The sequence below is a fragment of the Salvelinus sp. IW2-2015 genome, linkage group LG4p (assembly GCF_002910315.2).
Source record: "Salvelinus sp. IW2-2015 linkage group LG4p, ASM291031v2, whole genome shotgun sequence".
Taxonomy (NCBI): domain Eukaryota; kingdom Metazoa; phylum Chordata; class Actinopteri; order Salmoniformes; family Salmonidae; genus Salvelinus; species Salvelinus sp. IW2-2015.
Window position 1 is genome coordinate 10838794 of NC_036841.1, and position 23843 is coordinate 10862636.

Genomic DNA, 23843 nt, shown 5'->3' on the forward strand with positions numbered 1-23843 from the left:
GCTAGCTCTCTAGACATTATTTATTTGATTATGTTTTGTAAAGCTTTATAGTGGCTTAGGCTAGRTTATATTACAGGCGAGGCTGTCGAAGGAAAATAGTGGTGGCTGGCAATGCAATTCTGATGTTTTAGACATTGACTAATCTGTAATAATATGGGGAAAAAGCAGGTTTACAAATAGCCTAAATAAATGTTCAGAGAGCTTCATGTTGCAAAAACATTGCCGTGCTATAGCCTAGCCAATGAGCCAATAGACAGCATCAAGGGTGTTGGCCTTCGGCTATTTGGATGTGATAATGTTATAGGCTAAGCTATATAGGCTTGAATCTTTAGTTTATTCATATGAAGTGAAAAGTGAATGACTAACTCATAATGACTGGCAGGGGGCGTACAGTATGTAGCCACACTAGCCACTCTACTCGCGTGCACCCTATACATCACTCTCATCAGCATCCCTTCTATTTGATTGGCTGTTTACATTTTATTGCGGGCTGTCATCACTATCTCGCAACAGTGCAGAGGGCATCTCACAGTCACCATTCGCTGTGATGGGAGGGAGCGGAGAATGATTGGGCGTCTGCCTCGCTAGTTTATTCAAGGAGGAAGAGAAAGGTATGAGAGGGGCAGGGCATGGAGAACAGAGGTAGGCTAGATTAAATACAAGTAAGGGGTCTCTTGCAGATTCTTCTTAGATCTAGGGCTGTTGACTAGTCTTTATCATAACCAACAGACTGCAAGGGAAATCATTGAAACATTGTATTCATACMTTCATATCATAATGCGGAAGGCATGTCTTGTAAAGTGACATGTCACGACAGAGCGAGAATATGAGCAAATAGTCAGTCAAAAGCGAAGTATTAAGATATAGGTTTATACGGAACAAAATAAACAGAGGAGAAGGCGAACTATGACCGAAGATGATTTCTGCTAAGAAAACTCCGGAAAAGAGTCGTTATCCTATTCACTATATGGTGTGGCACGACAAACATCGGCAACTGGAGAAAGCGCTATCCGCGAACGAGCAGGTGAGTCTTCGGGCGACACGTCCTCGTCTATCTGATAAAAAAGCGTGGGCCATGCCAATATCATTTGGATAGGTTTAGGTTAGGTGTGCCATCTAGTGTGACCACAGTTCACGAACCGTGGGCTCGTAGAATGAATTGAACGGTAGGAGGTGGTGGAAGTTACATATGTTTCAATAGGTGGCTACCTGCCATGAGTTTACCTCGAGATTGCAAATTAGCCCATGCCATGAAATACTGTAAACCTCGTTTGAAATGTGTTTCCATCGTTTTCGTTCAGTGGGAGTCAGAAAATGTGTCAAGGCTTTGCCACAATTGCGTATAATGATGTCATTGCATTTAGCGACCACATCATGAACTTGCAACATTGTATCATTCTTGAAATCATCTCCTTTATCCTTATCCATTTCATTACAATTTCCTTGCTTCCTTGTTACATTTTCGCAAGCTATAGCTGTGCGTGTGTAAAGCTACTAGTAATACTATTTCGTGTTGTGTCCAGTACTGTACCTCCCCACCACCTAAATGAAGAGGAGGAAACCGTGGGAGACAATGCAGATATAATGTGGGCGAATTGATGCACATGCACAGTGATGGAAATAATACCACTCTTGACTCGGCTGTCAGAAGAGGATGTGTGGCTATGCCATGTTTACTAATTCTATGATATGTCCATTCCTACAGAATGAAATTGCATAGGTGTTCATGTATTCTTTCTGGGATGTACTGTCGGAACATTTTAGCCTGTACGRCCATTTATTTGAACCCATAAATATCTAGAACATGGTGCATGCATACAATGGAAATAGGTACTACAGGACAGACTGATGGACACAAGGCATGACAGACAGACACCTGAAAATACTGTCTTAAATGAACAGTCAGTGCACCTCTGCAAGAATATGGAATATCTAACACAGGTTTCCTGCAGTTTCCCAGGCACACGGACAATTCAGTAGGATGAATACGACTGAACTAAAAACCTCAAAACCTGCACACTATGTAAAGAGTTCATTTRAATTTCTCATGAGGATCTGCATTATTTCAGTGCCTTATTATTTCCAGCAAGATTAATCACATGTGTTTATAATACAAAGCATATAATGCAATGCATTTAATATTGACAAGAAATGGTAAGCAATGGCGAGAGTACAGGTTTTAAATGACAGTAGACTGAAATGCCAGTTCCCTGTTCTGCTGCTTATTATGCACCAGGTTGATGTGCAGTACAGGCTTGGCTTCCCTACTGTAACACTGTCACATCAACATAAGGGCTGTGGTTGTTTTTCACTCTGAATGTGAGCAACAACAAAAAAATGTTTAAAGGGGAGTATTTGCATGTCCTTCATATGTCCGGTCAGTGTGATTGACACCGTATTTACGTTTAGATTTTTTTTAGGACATTTATKAAATTTGTTTACTCTCACTCACATCTCCGAACCTGACTCGAATGTCATACCCGCTCAGTCATATTTATATACTAATCCAAATTCAATTCCATTCGAATAACTTTATTTAACAGTGCACACCGTTAAAACGTATGGTAAACGCTCAGGCCTAGCACCTCTTGGCTCGGATACAATGCTGTGCAGCGCACTGTGATGCTGGTGATGATTCAAGCCTGAGCCCCATTGATTATAACTATATAACGCACCCCCAGTTGATGTCATTTACAGGGCGCTGATAGATAAATCCTGGCCTCTCTTGGAAAAGCACGCAGGCTTATAGAAGTGTGTTTATGGCTCCATCAGGGGAAGAGTTACACTGGTTGGCCAACTGTCTGTCTGGAACTCACTGACTGACTGGCTGGATGTATGGACGGTCAAGTGTGCACATGAGTGGATTGGATGTGGCTGACGGTGGTTGCATATGTGTCAAGGATCAATGGTATCTAAAGGAGTGCCGGACACAAGAAATGCACAGGGTGTAGGGTGTAGGGAGCAAGTGCAGACAGGGTAAGCAAGGCTTGCGCCTCACTGATGAAAGAACAGAGAAGTGCTGCGCCAGCAGAGAGAGAAKATTTTATTGGTATTGGGTATCCGGGAAGGAGAAGAAGAAGCACATAAAAGAGCAAAAGTTTTTAAAAAAAGATAAATTGAGCGGGGAGGAGAGTGAAGAGGGGGTCCTCAATACAGCTTCTTTAAGCAGTATCATCAAACAAAGCAGATGGATTCTTGGAATAGAGCGAGCTGACAACAAGGTAGAGACAAAGAGGAATAGCCAGAGGTTGTAAAGTAACATGAGGATGCAAGTGGGATAGTGAAGGGAAGAAACGAGGGAGGAGTGGATGGAGGGAAGAATAACAGCAGTGTGCAGCAGCATATCACTATATCCTGATCCAAGCACTAAAAATGCATCCCAGATATGTTTGAAATGGAACATGGTCCTTTTCTAAAAAAGAACTGCCCCAACCTTCTACCAAAGAGGCGAAGAGGAGCCACCCTCACCGCCCCCCGCCCCCACTCCCCTCACTCTAATGTGTACGATGCTCACAGCCTCAGCTGGGCGCTCATGTCAACTCAGCAGTCTTGAAGTCTGATGATATCATACTGGGTGGAGACAGGCCTCACAAATTACATTGTCCCCCTTCCTCGTTTGTCTCTGCTGTACCATCTGTCTATCCCTGCCTGTAATCTACAGTAAATTTCCCTGACCCGTTATGCACAACATCCATCCTCCCCTCTGTCCGTTTCTCGCTCCCGCACCCAACGTATCTTAGTTTCCCCCTGACTCCCCTCTATGGTGCTCCATACCTCCATCTCCTCTCCCCTCTACTTACCTCTACAGTGCAGTGAAATTCTACGCTAATTGCAGCAGTGCAGTGTCACTAGGGATAGGGGTGTGATTCGTCTACATTTAGTTCAATTGCGGAAAGCTTTTAACCGAGAGAGAGAGAGGACAGAAACAGACAGCAGTACTCATTAAAGCTTGAAAAGATGTCCCTGCTAATATTGGGTTGCATTTGTGTGCCTGAAAAGGAAAGGAGGAAATTAATGGTACTTCGTGGCCCATATCTGCCTTTGCAAACCATAACYTAGGGACAGATTTACTGTATATTTGCATGCGCAAACACACACACCACACATGCACACGCTCACACGCGTGCACACACACACACCGGTTGTAAATAGCTATGCATAAAACTCTCTGAGGTTAGTACTGAATTCAACCTCCAATTCTCCATCAGTTCACAGACATTGTTTGCGGTATCCTAATCTATATCAACCATCAGACATGGAAAGAGTTGTTCCACAGCAGTCATGTCATTGTTTCCTGAAACAAACCGCCCCTAAGCAATTCCAGTTTCCGTTCCGACATTTTGTCCTGATGTTTGCTTAACCACGGTATCTTGTTGTCATTTGATTATGCAAATCCAGGGTATTTTCAGCTTCTATTCCGTGCATGAGATCAAATGTGAGGTTCCTACCTTAGAGACAGGAGTAGGTTCCTCCTCGCTTTTCATTGTGGGGGACTTTCCTCTATCCACTGTTTCTCTATTCACAACTTCCTCCTCCCTTCATACAGAATACCATCTGCTGTCTCCTATCACTGAGCAAAGTAATACATGTTATTACATTAGTCTTATGGTGGTCTGGCAAGTGACAACAATGGTTACGAGACATGTTGCCAATATAATGCGTCTTAAAAGTTTTCGTGATTTAACAGTAGAAACCTGTAGCATAATGAAGGTTTGACTTTGGTTTAGAACACTAACACAAGTGCAGATGATTGTGAGGTTTAGTGGTGATTCAGATTAAACACTAAAGGCCTAATGGTTTGCCATTGGTTTGCATATTGTCCCAAATATAAATGTATAGGTGATCATTTTCACCCTCATCCGCAAGTATGAGAGAGCTTAGAGTCTCTTAGAGTCTCTTCAGTTGGACATGTATCAGAGACTAGTGCTGTCACATCTGTTATCGAGGAGGAGGGAGAGACCCACATATCTCTCCCCGCCTTGCCTGTGACAGGTTCACTGACCATGGCAGAGTTATTTCACCCAGCTCCATCCTCCTCCATCCTCCCTCAGTCCCTCTGCTGCTCTCACCTCTGCCCAGCCGTCCCTCTCGCTCAAATTTACTGGGCTCAGACTGTCAGGCTCCAACAACTCACTCCTGCTCTGGCCTCATTTTCTTTCTCTGACCTGCATTTGGTGATAGAGGGATGGTAATGATATGAGTTATTTCGAGATATCTATAGGTCGATCACACACATGCATCTGATGGTGTGGTCTCATTTGCATACGCCCCACTTACACCATACACTCGCATAGAGAATGACTGCATAAAGATACATTATCCCAAGCGCTGTCATGTAGTCATATACCACGTTTGGCTATAACTAGGCTATAACTCTCCAACACATATTGAAAATGGATCAATCACAGTTGTACATAGTAACTACCGAATTTAAAAAGGGTAACACTGAAAATAAGGGGGACAGGTTGATTTTTTTAACCCCTCCCAATGAGCACACATATGATTCTCATGCATGCACTCTCCGCCCACCACAAACATATTTTGGTCTCACAATAAATGATTGATGTTGGTTTAAGTAGCTGCCAGAGAACATTAAGGCTAAGCAGAGAGAGTGCAGGAGTAGACAGAGATGTCTATCAATTATGCAGTTTCCACGGAGAGGGAGAGAAGGGAGGACCAAGGGAGGGATGGAAGGAAGGGTGGAGGAGGAGAGGGAGATAGCGGAGGACCAAGGGAGGGATGGAAGAATGAAGGGTGGATTGAGCCACGGATGGACTACGAGTCAGTCAGTGGATGATTAGGATGAGCAGAGAGAATGGGGAGACCCAGTATGACATAATATCCTTACTGTAACCACCTGGGCCAGTCGATTCTGTAAGTGCCTCCGTGTAGGAGTGCTGATCTGGGAGAAGGTCCCCCCAATCTTATTCATTATGATCTAAAATGCAAAACTGATCCTACATTAAATCAGCATCTATACTGAGACTCTAGCTAATGTCTGGCCTGTGTGTGTGGGTGTGTAGGTCTGTACGTGTCTGTGTGCTAGATAGTATGGCTCTATTTGTGGGCTGTTTGTTGGTCAGAACCACATTGTTCACATGTGAATGAGTAAGTGTGCCACTGTGTTTCAGGGTTAATGTGTGCACTAGTGTGAAGACATGAGGATGAGGTGTGGACTAAGAGGTGGCGAGTGTCTGTGTACCACAGCAGAAAAGTGTTACATTTGAGTGTATTGGTTTAGCGTGTCAGTTCTATACCGTAACTGACCAATAATGTTATCAGAGTGTTGTTGTCAAGAGTGGTTTCCTTTTTTAATATATACATATATTTTTTAAATCTAATTTCACTAAACAGATCAAGAGAGAGAGGACTTGTGTCTGTGTGTGATTGCGTGTTTGTTTATGTGAGAAAGTGGCTGCTGTAGTGTTTCTATTTGAGTGTCTCAATGGTGTAAAAATAACATCAGACTGGGTCAATGGGGGCCACTTGTCTTAAACAATAGGAGTTTCCTGAACACTCCCTCTCTATTCTCTCCCTTACTTACCACACCTCTCCGCCATAGTCAAGACTTCTTAGAATGCTCTATGCTCTTATACTTAATTAGCTTTATACAATGGGTGGGTCTAATCCTGAATTGGTTAAAACCACATTCCAGCCAGTGTCTATTCCACAAGTTACCACCGACTAAATCTATGACGTTAAAATGCCTATTTACTCTGTTCCATCTGACTGCGCAATCCACTGTCTCATCAGCCCAGCCAGGCAATTTATAAACTTGATCTCCACTATAAAAAGCATCTAGACATTATCTCACATTTCTTTTAGACTAACATTTCGTTTTCAACAGTGTAGATTTGTATAAACCTTGCTGTCTGTCTGTCTCAGACATTTAGTCAATACTACAGTAAGAGTAGATTGCCCACCATCTATGTGTTATCCAAGCAAAAAAGACAAATAGGCAACATAACATTTAGATTCAGAGTAATAAATAAATTGAATAATTTATCTGAGAAAACCAAAAACCATTATCCCACATTTTGTTACGTTATAGCATTATTCTAAGATGGATTAAACTGTTTTTCCCCTCATCAATCTACACATAATGCACATAAAACATTGCCACAACATGAGGCTGCCACCACAATGCTTCACTGTAGGGAGAGTGCCAGGTTTCCTTGGTTCAGTCTTGGTTTCATCAGACCAGAGAATCTTGTTTCTCATGGTCTGAGAGTCCTTTAGGTGGCTTTTGGCAAACTTCAAGTGGCCTGTCATGTGCCTTTTACTGAGGAGTGGCTTCCGCCTAGCCACTCTACCATAAAGGCATGCTTGGTGGAGTGCTGCAGAGATGGTTGTCCTTCTGGAAGGTTCTCCCATCACCTCAGAAGAACTCTACAGCTCTGTCAGAGTGACCATCGGGTTCTTGGTCATCTCCCTGACCAAGGCCCTTCTTCCCCGATTGCTCAGTTTGGCCGGGCGGTTCCTGTCACGCCCTGACCATAGAGAGCCTTTTTATCCTCTATGTTGGTTAGGTCGGGGTGTGACTAGGGTGGGTAATCTAGGTTGTTTTATTTCTATGTTGGCCTGGTATGGTTGTCAATCAGAGGCAGCTGTTTATTGTTGTCTCTGATTGGGGATCATATTTAGGCAGCCATTGCCCCACTGTGTTTTGTGGGATCTTGTTTATGTGTAGTTGCCTGTGAGCACTCCATAGCTTCACGTATCGTTTTTTTCTTTTCTTGATTTGTGCGTTTCACGAATAAAAAGATGTGGAACCCATATCACGCTGCGCCTTGGTCCGAATGTTATTTCGACGATCGTGACAGAAGATCCCACCACACCAGGGCCAAGCAGCGTGCCCAGGAGTAGAAGGTATCCTGGGCTTGGGAGGAGATCAAGGAGGAGAAGATATCCTGGACTTGGGAGGAAATAATGGGAGGACACGAAAGCCTTCCTTGGAAGCAGACGCAAGGAGAGAAGGGAAGACAGCGACGACGACGGGGTTCGCGGCCACAACGAAAGCCCAAGGAACAGCCCCAATAAAAAAAATTGGGGGGGGGAAACGGGGTGGTCGGCGGAGCAGAGGAGTGAACCAGAGCCAATCTGGGAGAAGATGGAGAAATTGGAGGAGAGTGAACGGAGAGAGTCAGAGACCGTCAGTGAGTTGATGGAGAAATTGGAGGAGAGAGAAATGAGAGAGTTGTTGTGTTGGTGTATGAGACACGACATTCGCCCTAAGGAGCGTGTTATCTGTTTGATGCCACCTGAGTCAGCTCTCCGTACTCGTCCTGAGGAGCGTGCTATCAGTCTGGTAAAATCTGTGCCGGCTCCACGCACCAGGTCTCCAGTGCGCCTCACCAGTCCGGTACGTCCTGTGCCTGCTCCTCGCACTCGCCCCGAAGTACGTGTCACCAGTCCGGTACCACCTGGGCCGGCTCCACGCACTAGGCCTCCAGTGCGCCTCCCCAGTCTGGTACGTCCTGTGCCTGCTTCTCGCACTCGCCCTGAAGTGCGTGTCACCAGTCTGTTGCCACATGTGCCGGCTCCACGCAGCAGGCCTCCAGTGCGCTTTCCCAGTTCGGTACGTCCTGTGCCTGCTCCTCACACTTGCCCTGAAGTGCGTGTCACCAGTCCGGTGCCACCTGTGCCGGCTCCACGCCCCAGGCTTCCGTCCCCCAGTCCGAAGCTTCCGGCGACGGTCCCCAGTCCGGAGCTTCCGACGACGGTTCATAGTCCGGAGCTTCCGGCGACGGTTCACAGTTCGGAACCTCCTGCGACGGTCCACAGTCCGGAACCTCCTGCGACGGTCCCCAGTCCGGAACCTCCTGCGACGGTACACAGTCCGGAACCTCCTGCGACGGTACACAGTCCGGAACCTCCTGCGACGGTCCCCAGTCCGGAACCTCCTGCGACGGTACACGGTCCGGAACCTCCTGCAACGGTACAACGGTCCGGAACCTCCTGCTACGGTCCACAGTCCGGAACCTCCTGCGATGGTCCACGCTCCGGAACCTCCTGCGACGGTCCACGGTCCGGAACCTCCTGCGACGGTCCACGGTACGGAACCTCCTGCGATGGTCCACGGTCCGGAACCTCCTGCGACGGTCCACGGTCCGGAATCTCCAGCGACGGTCAATGTTCCGGAACCTCCAGCGAGGGTCAACGGTCCGGAGCTTCCAGGCAAGGCGTCCAGTCCAGCTCCAGGGCAGGAGCCTTCCTCTGCGCCGGTGTCCAGTCCAGGCACGGTGTCCAGTCCCGCTCCATGGCAGGAGCCTTCCTCTGCGCCGGTGTCCAGGCACGGCGTACAGTCCCGCTCCATGGCAGGAGCCTTCCTCTGCGCCGATGTCCAATCCAGGCACGGCATCCAGTCCCGCTCCAAGGCCGGAGCCTTCCTCTGCGCCGATGCCCAGTCCAGGCACGGCGTCCAGTCCCGCTCCAAGGCTGGAGCTTTCCTCCGCGCCGATGCCCAGTCCAGGCACGGTGTCCAGTCTCGCTCCAAGGCCGTAGCCTTCCTCTGCGCCGGTGCCCAGTCCAGGCACGGCGTCCAGTCCCGCTCCAAGGCCGAAGCCTTCCTCTGCGCCGATGTCCAGGCACGGCGTCCAGTCCCGCTCCAGGGCCGGAGCCTTCTTCTGCGCCGGTGCTCAGTCCAGGCACGACGTCCAGTCCCGCTCCACGGCCGAAGCCTTCCTCTGCGCCGATGTCCAGGCACGGCGTCCAGTCCCGCTCCAGGGCCGGAGCCTTCTTCTGCGCCCGTGCCCAGTCCAGGCACGGCGTCCAGTCCCGCTCCAAGGCCGGAGCCTTCCTCGGCGCCGGTGCCCAGTCCAGCTCCAAGGCCAGAGCCTTCCTCTGCGCCGATGCCCAGTCCAGGCACAGTGTCCAGTCCCGCTCCAAGGCCGGAGCCTTCCTCTGCGCCGAGGCCCAGTCCAGGCACGGTGTCCAGTCCCGCTCCAAGACCGGAGTCTTCCTCTGCGCCGGTGCCCGGTCCAGTCCCGCTCCATGGCAGGAGCCTTCCTCTGCGCCCAGTCCAGGCACGGCGGCTAACTCAGCTCCATGGCCGGAACCTTCCTCGGCGCCGGTGCCCAGTCCGGGTGCGGCGTTCAACCCAGCTCCATGGCCAGGGTCCTCCTCTGTGCCGAGGCCCAGTCCAGGCACGGCGTTCTACCCAGCTCCATGGCCGGACCCACCGATGCTGGCGGATCCGCGAGCGGAGTGGGTACTTCGCCCCGCACCGGAGCCGCCACCGACGCTAGATGCCCCCCCGGACCCTCCCCAATAGAGTCAGGTTTTGCGGCCGGAGTCCACACCTTTGGGGGGGGTACTGTCACGCCCTGACCATAGAGAGCCTTTTTATTCTCTATGTTGGTTAGGTCGGGGTGTGACTAGGGTGGGTAATCTAGGTTGTTTTATTTCTATGTTGGCCTGGTATGGTTCCCAATCAGAGGCAGCTATTTATCGTTGTCTCTGATTGGGGATCATATTTAGGCAGCCATTTCCCCACTGTGTTTTGTGGGATCTTGTGTAGTTGCCTGTGAGCACTCCATAGCTTCACGTATCGTTWAATTTTTTTCTTGTTTTGTGCGTTTCACAAATAAAAAGATGTATCACGCTGCGCCTTGGTCCAAATGTTATTTCGACGATCGTGACAGTTCCACACTTCTTCCATTTAAGAACGATGGAGGCCAATGTGTTCTTGGGGACCTTCAATGCTGCAGGAATGTTTTGGTACCCTTCCCCAGATCTGTGCCTCGATACAATTCTGTCTCGGGGCTCTACGAAAAATTTCCTTCAACCTCATGGCTTGGTTATTACTCTGAAATTCACTGTCAGCTGTGTGACCTTATATAGACAGGTGTGTGCCTTTCCAAATCATGTCCAATCAATTTAAATTACCACAGGTGGACTCCAATCAAGTTGTAGAAAAATCTCAATGTTCAATGGAAACAGGATGCACCTGAGCTCAATTTCGAGTCTCATAGCAAAGGGTCTGAGCGTCTGTTTTTTATTTGTAATACATTTGCAAAAATTCTAAAAACCTGTTTTCGCTTTGTCAAAATGGGGTATTGTGTCCAGTCCCGGACACAATTGATGAGGGAAAAAAGTTATTTAATCAATTTTAGAATAAGGCTGTAACGTAACAAAATGTGGAAAGGGGGTCTGAATACTTTCCGAATGCACTGTATATACAAAGAGATATCAATAGAAAACAGGTAAAACTAAATTAAGTGCAGCTAGTTGCAGTTTTTTCAGCTTCAGTTTGAAGTGATTTTTAGCTGTGTTGTTGGCTAGCTCCTCTGAACAACAGAGAGCACATTTTCTATGCTAGGTGAAATCGCGCATCATTTGCTCATTATTATGGATGTATCAAAATATATGTCACTAGAAAACAGTTAAACAAATGCAAATGCAGCTACTTTGTTGTTATTCTTGCTGCACTGTCTGACGTGACTGTCAGTTAGCCGTAGTTGGCTAGCTAGCAAGCGAGGGATAAGAACGTTGCCAGCCAGTATGGCAATAAAACATTTAGAACGAACGACTTGTTCTGTCCATAGATACAGAACAAAAATAATTAACAACTTGGTCGTGTCTCAGCCAACCGATAGAACAAACGACCAGCCGGCTTGGGTAGCAACCCGTTGATAATGCCCTTGAAGCCGGTGTTTGGAGGATATATTGGCACAGTTTTCCGGCCCGAGAAGAAACACCAGATTCTAGGGCATTATCACTTAAATATTGTAGCGAATGGTGACAGTGCAACACCCCTTGTGGCTTTTGAACCCAGGSCTCCCAGCCTGTAGGCAATCTTGCTAACCAAGGCAATCTCATCCAACACTAGGTTGTAATGAGCTTAGTTAGACAACAATCGTTAAAATATTCCCCCTCAAATCGTCAGAATACTACCACAATCTTTTGCTGCTCTGCTCTTGCTGTTTATGTAGTTTTCACCGTTATCTGCCAGTTTCACTCCCTTTCTTCTATCCATCCATCCATCAATCCATTCTCTCTCTCTCTCTCTTTCTCTCTCTCTCTCTCTCTCTCTCTCTCTTTCCTCAGTGTCATCCCCAGGGCCACTTGGAGGGCCCTACAAAGCCACACTGACATCAATCGCTCACTACCCATTATTCAGTACACCCACAGCCTACGCCATCACCACCCTCTCTATCTCACAGTGCAGCTGCCGCCAGTCAACCAGTCAGCTCCAACGCATAGCACACCTTCCTCCTCCTTCTCCCTCTCTCCCGCCTCTTCTTCTCTTGGTTGCTATAGCGATACACCTCTATTCTCTCCCTCTATTCCCTCCACACCTCGTCCTTCACCTCTGACAGTGCCTGTGTGGATTCCTCCTCCTGTTTTTCTGCCGTTCCATTCCTCCTCTCCTCTCCGGTGTCCCCCTACCCCCTCTTTGGGATTAGGAGCCCCGGTTGTTGCTTACGATCAAGCGGTGGCGTCACTAGCACGAACGCTGGGCTTGCTAATTACAGAACAGGGCGTGGCCCCCAGGGAGGCCCCTGGAGAGAGAGGGAGAGCAGCGGGGGAGATGAGGAGGCTCCACGTGGGAGGAGGGAGGCTGCTCCTGGTGAAAAACAACCCAGCCTCATCCCTCTGATGTACTGTACAACACACTCCACAATAACACACTGCAAAGTATACTCAACACACCAACACCAACCGCCGGGGCTGCACTGACCTGCACTGGGGCACACGTGAACCAAAACGCAAGCCCTCACACAACACAACACAACAGTGTGTGTACTTTGTTATTTGAAACATGTCCAATGCAAATATGAATAGACACAAAGCTCGGATGGAAGTATACCATAAAGCTATTGCGCTTATTCCCTGTTACAACTGCTCCTCCRCTCACAACAGCAAGCTCCATCCATCCATCCATTTCCATGCGTTGTCATTTCTTCAATACATTTTCCACATCCACCAGTAAGGCAGATTCATATTCCTCAGAGCGTCTCCTTGTGTGCATCCCAAATGGCACCCACAGAGCTCTGGTCAAAAGTAGAGCACTAAAGAGGGAATAATGTGTCATTTGGGACGCACCCCAGTCGCCTTCTATCAGCCTCCCTCATTAGGATATCAGCGTGTGGTTGGTTTATTCTTGACCTTGGAACCTGCCAGGTGCTCTAATGAACTTTGTTTAATCACAAGCCAGAGACCAGATTTATAGACATAGAGACTTGCTGATTTAGACCTACTAGACTGCAGAGAGCCTACATCAAACACACTGCAGTAGTCTACTAGACTGATATAGCTACTGTATCAAAACTGAGGCAGGAAGAGGCTGAGACAGACAGAGAGAGATGGTGTTCCTAAAAAGGTCCAGTTGCCWGGACCACAAATACAAATTCCTTCTAGACACCGTTGCCCTAGAGCACACAAAAAACGATACATACCTCGGCCAAAACATCAGTGCCAAAGGTAACTTCCACAAAGCTGTGAACGARCTGAGAGACAAGGCAAGAAGGGCCTTCTATGCCATCAAAAGGAACATAAAATTTGACATACCAATTAGGATCTTGCTTAAAATACTTGAATCAGTTATAGAACCCATTGCCCTTTATGGTTGTGAGMTCTGGGGTCCGCTCACCAACCAAGAATTCACAAAATGGGATAAATACCAAATTGAGACTCTGCATGCAGAATTCTGCAAAAATATCCTCAGTGTACAACATGCAACACCAAATAATGCATGCAGAGCAGAATTAGGCCGATACCAGCTAATTATCAAAATCCAGAAAAGAGCCGTTCAATTCTACAACCACCTAAAAGGAAGCAATTCCCAAACCTTCCATAACAAAGCCATCACCTACAGAGAGATGAACCTGGAGAAGAGTCCCCTAAGCAAGCTGGTCATGGGGCTCTGTTCACAAACACAAACAGACCCCACAGAGACCCAGGACAGCAACACAATTATACCCAACCAAATCATGAGAAAACAAAAAGATAATTACTTGACAGACACATTGGAAAGAATTTACAAAAACATTTTGCAAACTAGAATGCTATTTGGCCCTAAACAGAGAGTACACAGTAGCAGAATACCTGATCCAAACTTAAGGAAAGCTTTGACTATGTACAGTGAGCATAGCCTTGTTATTGAGAAAGGCCGCCATAGGCTGGCCTGGCTCTCAAGAGAAGACAGGCTATGTGCACACTACCCACAAAATGAGGTGGAAACTGAGCTGCACTTCCTAACCTCCTGCCAAATGTATGACCATATTAGAGACAAATATTTACCTCAGATCACACAGATCCACAAAGAATTCTAAAACAAACACAATTTTGATAAACTCCCATATCTATTGGGTGAAATACCACAGTGTGCCATCACAGCAGCAAGATTTGTGACCTGRTGCCACAAGAAAAGGGCAACAAGTGAAGAACAAACACCAAGTGTAAATACAACCCATGTTTATGTTTATTTATTTTCCCTTTTGTACTTTAACTATTTGCACATAATATGACATTTGAAATGTCTTTATTCTTTTGGAACTTTTGTGAGTGTAATGTTTACTGTTAATTTGTATTGTTTATTTCACTTTTGTTTATTATCGACTTCACTATGGCAATGTTAACATATGTTTTCCATGCCAATATCGCCCTTGAATTGAAATTGAGAGAGCGAGAGAGAGAGATTAACTCTAGAGAATAACAGAGACGTTACATCTAGACACTTACAGTGTAACTCACTATATAAAGCCGACCCATCTAGAACACTGGCACTCCGTTCATGTGAGGATGTGATAGCTCAATTATCACCTGTCTCTTCTCCTTCCATCACTCTCTCCTCCATACTTCCTCCACCCTATCTCTCTCCTTGCCAGATGAGCCCTGTACGCCATACAATACAATGACCCCAATTCTCTCCTCTTCTCCCTCAGGTGGATGTGGAGACCCTGGACCCCCGGGGTCGGACTCCCCTCCATCTGGCTGTCACTCTGGGTCACCTGGACTGTGCCCGCCTGCTCCTCCAACATGGTGCTGACGTCAGCAAGGAGAACCGCAACGGCTGGACGGGTGAGACAGGGAGGGGTTGTAATAGTACGGTGGCAATTCGCTCCACCCCCAATAACATCTGCTAAACACGTGTATGTGACCAATAAAATGTGATTGATTTAATTTGTGTAGTAATAGTAGTAGTAGTAGTAGTAGTAGTAGTAGTAGTAGTAGTAGTGGTGATAGTAGTAGCAGTAGTAGGCCTATTAGTAGTAGGAGTAGGAGTGGTAAGAGTAGTAATGATGGTAGTAGTAGTAGTAGTAGTAGTAGTAGTGGTGATAGTAGTAGCAGTAGTAGGCCTATTAGTAGTAGGAGTAGTAGGAGTAATAGTAGGAAGAGTAGTAGGAGTAGTAGTAGTAGTAGGAGTAATATTAGGAGGAGTAGTATGAGTAATAGTAGTAGGCCTATTAGTAGTAGGAGTAGTAGGAGTAATAGTAGGAAGAGTAGTAGGAGTAGTAGTAGTAGGAATAGTAGTAGTAGTAGTAGGAGTAATAGTAGGAGGAGTAGTAGTAGGAGGAGTAGTAGGAGTAATAGTAGGAGTAGTAGTAGTAGTAGGAGTAATAGTAGGAAGAGTAGTGGGAGTGGMAGTAGTAGGAGTAATAGTAGGAGGAGTAGTAGGAGTAGTAGCAGTAGGGGTAATAAGAGTAGGAGGAGGAGTAGGAGGTAGTAGGATGAGGAGTAGGGGGTGTAGGAGTAGTAGTAGGAGTAGCAGGAGTAGTAGTAGTAGGAAGAGTAGTAGGAGTAATAGTAGTGGGAGTAGGAGTAATACGAGTGCGAGGAGTAGTAGGATGAGGAGTAGGAGGTGTAGGAGTAGGAGGAGTAGGAGTGGTAGTAGGAGTAATAATAGGAGTAGTAGGAGTAATAGTAGAAAGAGTAGTAGTAGTAGTAGTAGGAGTAGTAGTAGTAGTAGGAGTAGTAGGAGTAGTAGTAGTAGGAGAAGTAGTAGTAGTAATAGTAGTAGTAGAGGGCGGAGTCGTAATAAGAGTAGTAGGAGTAATTGTAGTAGTAGGAGTAATATGAGTAGTAGAAGTAGTAGGAGTAATATGAGTAGTAGAAGTAGTAGGAGTAATAGGAGTAGTATGAGTAGTAGGAGTAGTAGTAGGAGGAGGAGGTGGAGTAGTAGTAGTAGTGGGAGTAGGAGTAGTAGTAGTAGTAGTAGGAGTAATAATAGGAGTAGTTGTAGTAGTAGTAGTAGGAGTAGTAGTAGGAGTAGTAGTGGTAGTAGGAGTATTATGAGTAGTAGTAGGATGAGTAGTAGTAATAGTAGTAGTAGAGGGAGGAGTAGTAATAAGAGTAGTATGAGTAATCGTAGTAGTAAAAATAGTAGGAGTAGTAGTAGGAGGTGGAGTAGTAATAGTAGTAGTAGAGGGAGGAGTAGTAATAAGAGTAGTAGGAGTAATCGTAGTAGTAGGAGTAATAGGAGTAGTAGGAGAAATAGTAGGAGGAGCAGTTGGAGGAGTAGTAGTAGTGGGAGTAGGAGGAGTAGTAGTAGTAGTAGTAGTAGTAGGAGTAATAATAGGAGTAGTATCGGTAGCACTAGCGATAGAAAACTTTATCTACCCTCAAGGGGAAATAGTTTTTTCAGCAGAATCATCCATAAAACACAACAGGCATGTGTACTGTGAAAGCATAGATAAATTGGCTAGGAGAAGTCTAAATAGTGACTCATAATTAAAGGCTGGAAGGATGTACTGTATGGAATCTCTATAGAAATAGATTGAGGTGATTGGATTCTACGAATAGGAACCATTTGTTTGTGGATTGATGGTGAGCCAAATGGCCGTTGTGGATGGATCTAATCAAGTAATTAGGCACACTTGCTTTTAAATGCACTTATTGATAATTTAAAATGAAATTTAAATTGATTGGGTAGGTTAGTCAGAGTTTCCTCAGAGAGTTGGTTAGTCTGAGTTTCCTCAGAGAGTTGATTGAGAACTGTGGCACTGGGAAGGGACCTGTATAGTATTGTAAGGCACGACGCTGGAGACAGGAAGCAGGTACATGGAGAACATTTAATCAACTACGGAAATAAAACAGGACAGGACCAGCGTCTGGACGGGACAAAATAACGAAATCAATGCTGACACAGGGAATAACGTGAGGAACAGACAGATAAAGGGAAGGCAATCAACTAATAATAGAGTTCATGTGGGTCCAATGAGGCGCTGGTGCGCGTAACGAAGGGGACAGGTGTGCGTAAAGATAGGCAGTCTAGCGAGGGAGCAGGTATGACAGCACCCCTCCCCTCGCGTCCCATGGGGGGGCGAGCCTGACAGGCCGGCCGAGGCATGGGCGCTGGGCAAGCCGGCTGGGGCGTAGAAGCCTGATGAACTGGCAGAGGCGTGGGAGCTTGGCGAACCGACTGAGGCGTGGGAGCCTGAAGATCCGGTTGAGGCGTGAAAGCCCATCGATCCCGCTGCGGCGTGGAAGCCCGATTATCCGGTGGAGACATAGTGCCCTGACGAGCCGGCTGGGTGTAAAAAACCTGACGATCTGGCTGAGGCCCGACGTAGGATGGGCGCCTTCCGAGCCAACCGGGGCAAGGAAACCTCTCAAGCCAGCTAGGAAGCCCGACGAGCTGGCTAGGTACCCCCGGTTCCATCGGCGCCCTCGAGCGCCAGAGAGAGGGAGAGCGGGAGCAGACATGACAAGTATACTTAAGCAATAAGACACCTCAGGGGTTCGTGGTATATGGCCAAGGCAATATCGGACCAGGCAATGTTTTTCCACTCCTCAATTGGCCAGTGTTAATGATCGCGTGCCGATTGGAGCCGCTTCCTCTGGTTTTTAGCTGATAGGAGTGGAACCTGGTGTGGTCGTCTGCTACAGTATCCCATCCGTGACAAGGACCAACGAGTTGTGCGTTCCGAGATAACGTTTTGCACACCACTGTGCCATTATTTGCCCGTCTGTGGCCCGCCTGTTAGCTTGCCAGATTCATTCCATTCTCCTTTGACCTCTCATCGACAAGCTGTTTTCGCCCACAGGACTGCCTCTGACTGGATGTTTTTTGTTTGTCGCACCATTCTTGGTAAACCCTAGACACTGTCGTGCGTGAAAAGCCCAGGAGTCGCTTAGCTCACTAGTTTTGCCCATTCTAATGTTCAATTCAACAGTAACTGAATGCCTCGATGCCTGTCTGCCTGCTTTATATAGCAAGCCACGGCCACGTGACTCACTGTCTGTAGTTTCAAACCATTAACTGGCCCATGAGTGTGTGTCTATACGTATGGTGAAGATTGTCTTCCTCTCTCCCATAGTGCTCCAGGAGGCAGTCAGCACACGAGACCCAGAGCTGGTGCGCCTAGTTCTGCATTACCGTGACTACCAGCGGACCACTAAGAGACTGGCGGGAATCCCTGTCCTCCTGGAGAGACTGCACCAGGTGAGAGGCCCTGACACTGAACACAAGTACAGAGCACAACAGCAACTTCAGACTACAGACATTTAGGAAATACTTGTAGATATATTTTGCATTAGCACTTATCTTATTGAACAACACTGTAAAAAAAAATTGAGTTGTTTAAACGAAKTATTATTAAGTAACTGGTTCCACAGCCTTTTTTTTGTTTACTTAACTATTCGGTCAAAGTYATACCAAGAACTTAACATTTTTAGTTGGCCCAAACTTTTAGATGGCCCAAAGATTCAGTCAACTTAAAATGAGGTGTTTGCTCAAATTGTCTCATATGTTCATTCAACTAGAAATTCTTATTTGGGCATTTTACCTCAAAAAAGGCTGTGGAACTAGTAACACAGTGCTTTCAACATACATTGTATTCAACTTACATATTTGACACCTTTTGACAATAATGCACAAGTTCCTCTACTCCGACAATTAATCCACACATAAAACGGCCAACCGAATAATTTCTAGTCATCTCTCCTCCTTCCAGGCTTTTTCATCTTTGAATTTATATGGTGATCGCATCTAAACTTTCATAGTATTACCACGACAACCGGCAAAACAGTTCATCTTTCAATCACCCACGTGGGTATAACCAATGAGGAGATGGCACGTGGGTACCTGCTTCTATAAACCAATGAGGAGATGGGAGAGGCAGGACTTTCAGCGCGATCTGCGTCAGAAATAGAAAGGAGTTCTATTTTAGCCCTTGGCATCGCAGACTCTCGTTGGCGCACGCGAGCACTGTGGGTGCAATAATTGAATAACATGGATTTCTACATTTATTTTGCGACGCTCGCGCACGCGATGTGTCCGGTCTGGTCAGCATGTAAGGAGTAACATTAAAACAGAATAATATTCCCCACCAACAGGAGTATGCGCAATGCCGTCAGGGGTATGCCAAATAAAAATGTGATTCACATTTGAGTGAGGTTTTTTTCTCACCTGAGTAGCCTCGTTTCACTGCCAAAAATAAAATTAAACATCTAGTGTTCAGCGAAATAACAACACAATGTCAAATGCAGGTAGCCTAGTAAAATAATTAACACCCAATCACATTAACTGTTACTCTCTCGTGGGAATTCCACTAGGCCAAACGTAGCTGCTTTTCATGTTGGTATCTGTACTGATGGCGAAAAGCCATGACAGGGAGACATAGTGGAGCGGTAACTCGCGTGCAAGCAGTTGCTCCCGATGCCCCTTGGGTACGCTGCAGCATCCACCGAGAGGCTCTTGCTGCCAAGAGAATGCCTGACAGCTTGAAAGACGTTTTGGACACTACAGTGAAAATGGTTAACTTTGTTAAAGCAAGTCCCCTGAACTCTCATGTATTTTCTGCATTATGCAGTGATATGGGCAACGACCATGTAACGCTTTTACAACATACAGAAGTGCGCTGGTTAACAAGGGGCAAAGTATTGACGTGTTTTTGAATTGAGAGACTAGCTTAAAGTTTTCTTTACAGACCATCATTTTCACTTGTCTGACCGCTTGCATGATGACGAGTTTATCTGAGTGATGTTTTTTCTCGCTTGAATGACTTGAATCAATGATTACAGGGACTCTCCGCAACTATTTTTTTATTTCACCTTTATTTAACCAGGTCGGCAAGTTGAGAACAAGTTCTCATTTACAATTGCGACCTGGCCAAGATAAAGCAAAGCAGTTCGACACATAGAACAACACGGAGTTACACATGGAGTAAAACAAACATACAGTCAATAATACAGTAGAAAAAAATAAGTATATACAATGTGAGCAAATGAGGTGAGATAAGGGAGGTAAAGGCAAAAAAAAGAAAGAAAAAAAAAGGCCATGGTGGCAAAGTAAATACAATACAGCAAGTAAAACACTGGAATGGTAGATTTGCAGTGGAAGACTGTGCAAAATAAAGATAGAAATAATGGGGTGCAAAGGAGCAAAATAAATAAATAAATACAGTAGGGGGAGAGGTAGTTGTTTGGGCTAAATTATAGATGGGCTATGTACAGGTGCAGTAATCTGTGAGCTGCTCTGACAGCTGGTGCTTAAAGCCAGTGAGGGAGATAAGTGTTTCCAGTTTCAGAGATTTTTGTAGTTCATTCCAGTCATTGGCAGCAGAGAACTGGAAGGAGAGGCGGCCAAAGGAAGAATTGGTTTTGGGGGTGACCAGAGAGATATACCTGCTGGAGCGCGTGCTACAGGTGGGTGCTGCTATGGTGACCAGCGAGCTGAGATAAGGGGGGACTTTACCTAGCAGGGTCTTTTAGATGACCTGGAGCCAGTGGGTTTGGCGACGAGTATGAAGCGAGGGTCAGCCAACGAGAGCGTACAGGTCGCAGTGGTGGGTAGTATATGGGGCTTTGGTGACAAAACGGATGGCACTGTGATAGACTGCATCTAATTTATTGAGTATAATTATAATCGCCGAAGTCGAGGATCGGTAGGATGGTCAGTTTTACAAGGGTATGTTTGGCAGCATGAGTGAAGGATGCTTTGTTGCGAAATAGGAAGCCAATTCTAGATTTAACTTTGGATTGGAGATGTTTATTGTGAGTCTGGAAGGAGAGTTTACAGTCTAGCCAGACACCTAGGTATTTGTAGTTGTCCACATATTCTAAGTCAGAACCGTCCAGAGTAGTGATGTTGGACGGGCGGGCAGGTGCAGGCAGCGATCGGTTGAAGAGCATGCATTTAGTTTTACTTGTATTTAAGAGCAATTGGAGGCCACGGAAGGAGAGTTGTATGGCATTGAAGCTCGTCTGGAGGGTTGTTAACACAGTGTCCAAAGAAGGGCTAGAAGTATACAAAATGGTGTCGTCCTGTCTCTTATACACATCTAGATGTGTATAAGAGACAGGGATAGATATAGGTCTGTAGCAGTTTGGGTCAAGAGTGTCCCCCCCCTTTGAAGAGGGGGATGACTGCAGCTGCTTTCCAATCTTTGGGAATCTCAGACGACACGAAAGAGAGGTTGAACAGGCTAGTAATAGGGGTTGCAACAATTTCGGCAGATAATTTTAGAAAGAAAGGGTCCAGATTGTCTAGCCCGACTGATTTGTAGGGGTCCAGATTTTGCAGCTCTTTCAGAACATCAACTGACTGGATTTGGGAGAAGGAGAAATGGGGAAGGTTTGGGCGAGTTGCTGTGGGGGGTGCAGTGCTGTTGACCGGGGTAGGGGTAGCCAGGTGGAAAGCATGGCCAGCCGTAGAAAAATGCTTATTGAAATTCTCAATTATAGTGGGTTTATCGGTGGTGACAGTGTTTCCTGTCCTCAGTGCAGTGGGCAGCTGGGAGGAGGTGTTTTTATTCTCCATGGACTTTACAGTGCCCAGAACTATATTCAATGTGCGGGACAAAATTGAGGCTATGATTAAGTAGTTGGAGCTCTTTTCTGTCTGCATTAACAAGGACAACAGGTCTTTCCATCGATGTTTTGTGTGCAAATGTACTCAAACTTATGGACAATGTCAAATGTGATATAGCGAAGCACCTGAGTGAGCTGGGCGCGCAATTACGCAGGTACTTTCCCGAAACGGACGACATAAACAACTGGATTCGTTATCCCTTTCATGCCCTGCCTCCAGTGCATTTACCGATATCTGAACAAGAGAGCCTCATCGAAATTGCAGCAAGCGGTTCTGTGAAAATTGAATTGAATCAGAAGCCACTGCCAGATTTCTGGATAGGGCTGCGCTCAGAGTTTCTTGCCTTGGCAAATCGCACTGTTAAGACACTGATGCCCTTTGCAACCACGTACCTATGTGAGAGTGGATTCTCGGCCCTCACTAGCATGAAAGCTAAATACAGGCATAGACTGTGCGTGGAAAATGATTTAAGACTGAGACTCTCTCCAATACAACCCAACATTGCAGAGTTACGTGCATCCTTTCAAGCACACCCTTCTCATTAACCTGTGGTGAGTTATTCACCATTTTTGATGAACAAATAAGGTTTTATATGTAAGATGGCTAAATAAAGTGCAAAATGTATGATTATTATTATATTATTATTTGTGCCCTGGTCCTATAAGAGATCTTTGTCACTTCCCACAAGCCGGGTTGTGACAAAAACTCACACTCATTCTTATGTTTAATAAATGTATCGTATAGTGTGTGTGTGGCAGGCTTACAATGATGGCAATAAAACAACATTTGAGAGTGCGCTGACCCTGGTGCTAGAGGGGGTACGTAGCTGGAGGTTGAATGTTTGAAGGGGTACTATAAAACATTTGGGAACCACTGCTCTATATAATACTGTACGCTTTCTTGAATTAGTTGTGGATTTGGGGACTGTGAAAAGATGCCTGGTGTCATGTCTGGTGGGGTAAGTGTGTGTGTGTCAGAGCTGTGTGTAAGTTGACTATGCAAACAATATGGAATTTTCAACACATTAATGTTTCTTATAAAAAGAAGGAGTGATGCAGTCAGTCTCTCCTCAACTCTTAGCCATGAGAGACAGGCATGCATAGTATTAATATTAGCCCTCTGAATACAATGAAAAGAAAGATGTGCCACTCTTTTCTGGGCCAGCTTCAGCTTAACTAGGTATTTTTTGCAGACCATATGACCGAACAATGATCAAGATAAGACAAAACTAGAGCCTGCAGGATTTGCTTTTTGGAGAGTGATGTCAAAAAACAGAGCATCTCTTTATTATGGACAGACCTCTCCCCAACTTTACCACCATTGAATCTATATGTTTTGACCATGACAGTTTACAATCTAAGGCAACACCAAATAATTGAGTTTCCTAAGCTTGTTCAAATGCCACACCATTCAATGCAAGATTCAGCTGAGGTCTAGAGCTTAGGGAATGATTTGTTCCAAATACAATGCTCTTAGTTTTAGAGATGTTCAGAACCAGTTTATTACTGGCCACCCATTCAGAAACTGACTGCAACTCCTTGTTAAGAGTTTAGTGATTTCATTAGCTGTGGTTGCTGACACAAATATGGTTGAATCATCAGCATACATATACACACAGGCTTTGTTTAATGCCAGTGGCAGGTTATTGGTAAAAATAGAAAAGAGTAGAGGGCCTAGAGACCTGCCCTGCGGTACACCACACCCTACATGTTTGACATTAGAGAGGCTTCCATTAAAGAAATCCCTCTTAGTTCTATGAGATATATACAGTTGAAGTTGGAAGTTTACATACACTTAGGTTGCAGTCATTAAAACTAGTTTTCAACTACTCCACAAATTACTTGTTGACAAACTATAGTTTTGGCAAGTCGGTTAGGACATCTACTTTGTGCATGACACAAGTAATTTTTCCAACAATTGTTTACAGACAGATTATTTCACTTATAATTCACTGTATCATAATTCCAGTGGGTCATAAATTTACATACACTAAGTTGACTGTGCCTTTAAACAGCTTGGAAAATTCCAGAAAACGAGTTGTGGCAAAATGGCTTAAGGACAACAAAGTCTTAGGTATTGGAGTGGC

At 45.8% G+C, this 23843-nt stretch overlaps 1 protein-coding gene across 1 annotated transcript in view; it reads left to right on the forward strand.

Annotated features, from left to right (window-relative positions):
• Positions 1–558: 558 nt before the first annotated feature.
• Positions 559–23843, forward strand: part of LOC111960486 (ankyrin repeat domain-containing protein 13B-like) — a 46662-nt gene continuing 23377 nt past the window's right edge. Inside the window, 3 exon segments of the mRNA XM_023982483.2 lie at positions 559–1024; positions 14889–15024; positions 18264–18388. Of these exon segments, the coding sequence (XP_023838251.1) occupies positions 917–1024; positions 14889–15024; positions 18264–18388 (369 nt within the window). The 5' untranslated portion in view covers positions 559–916.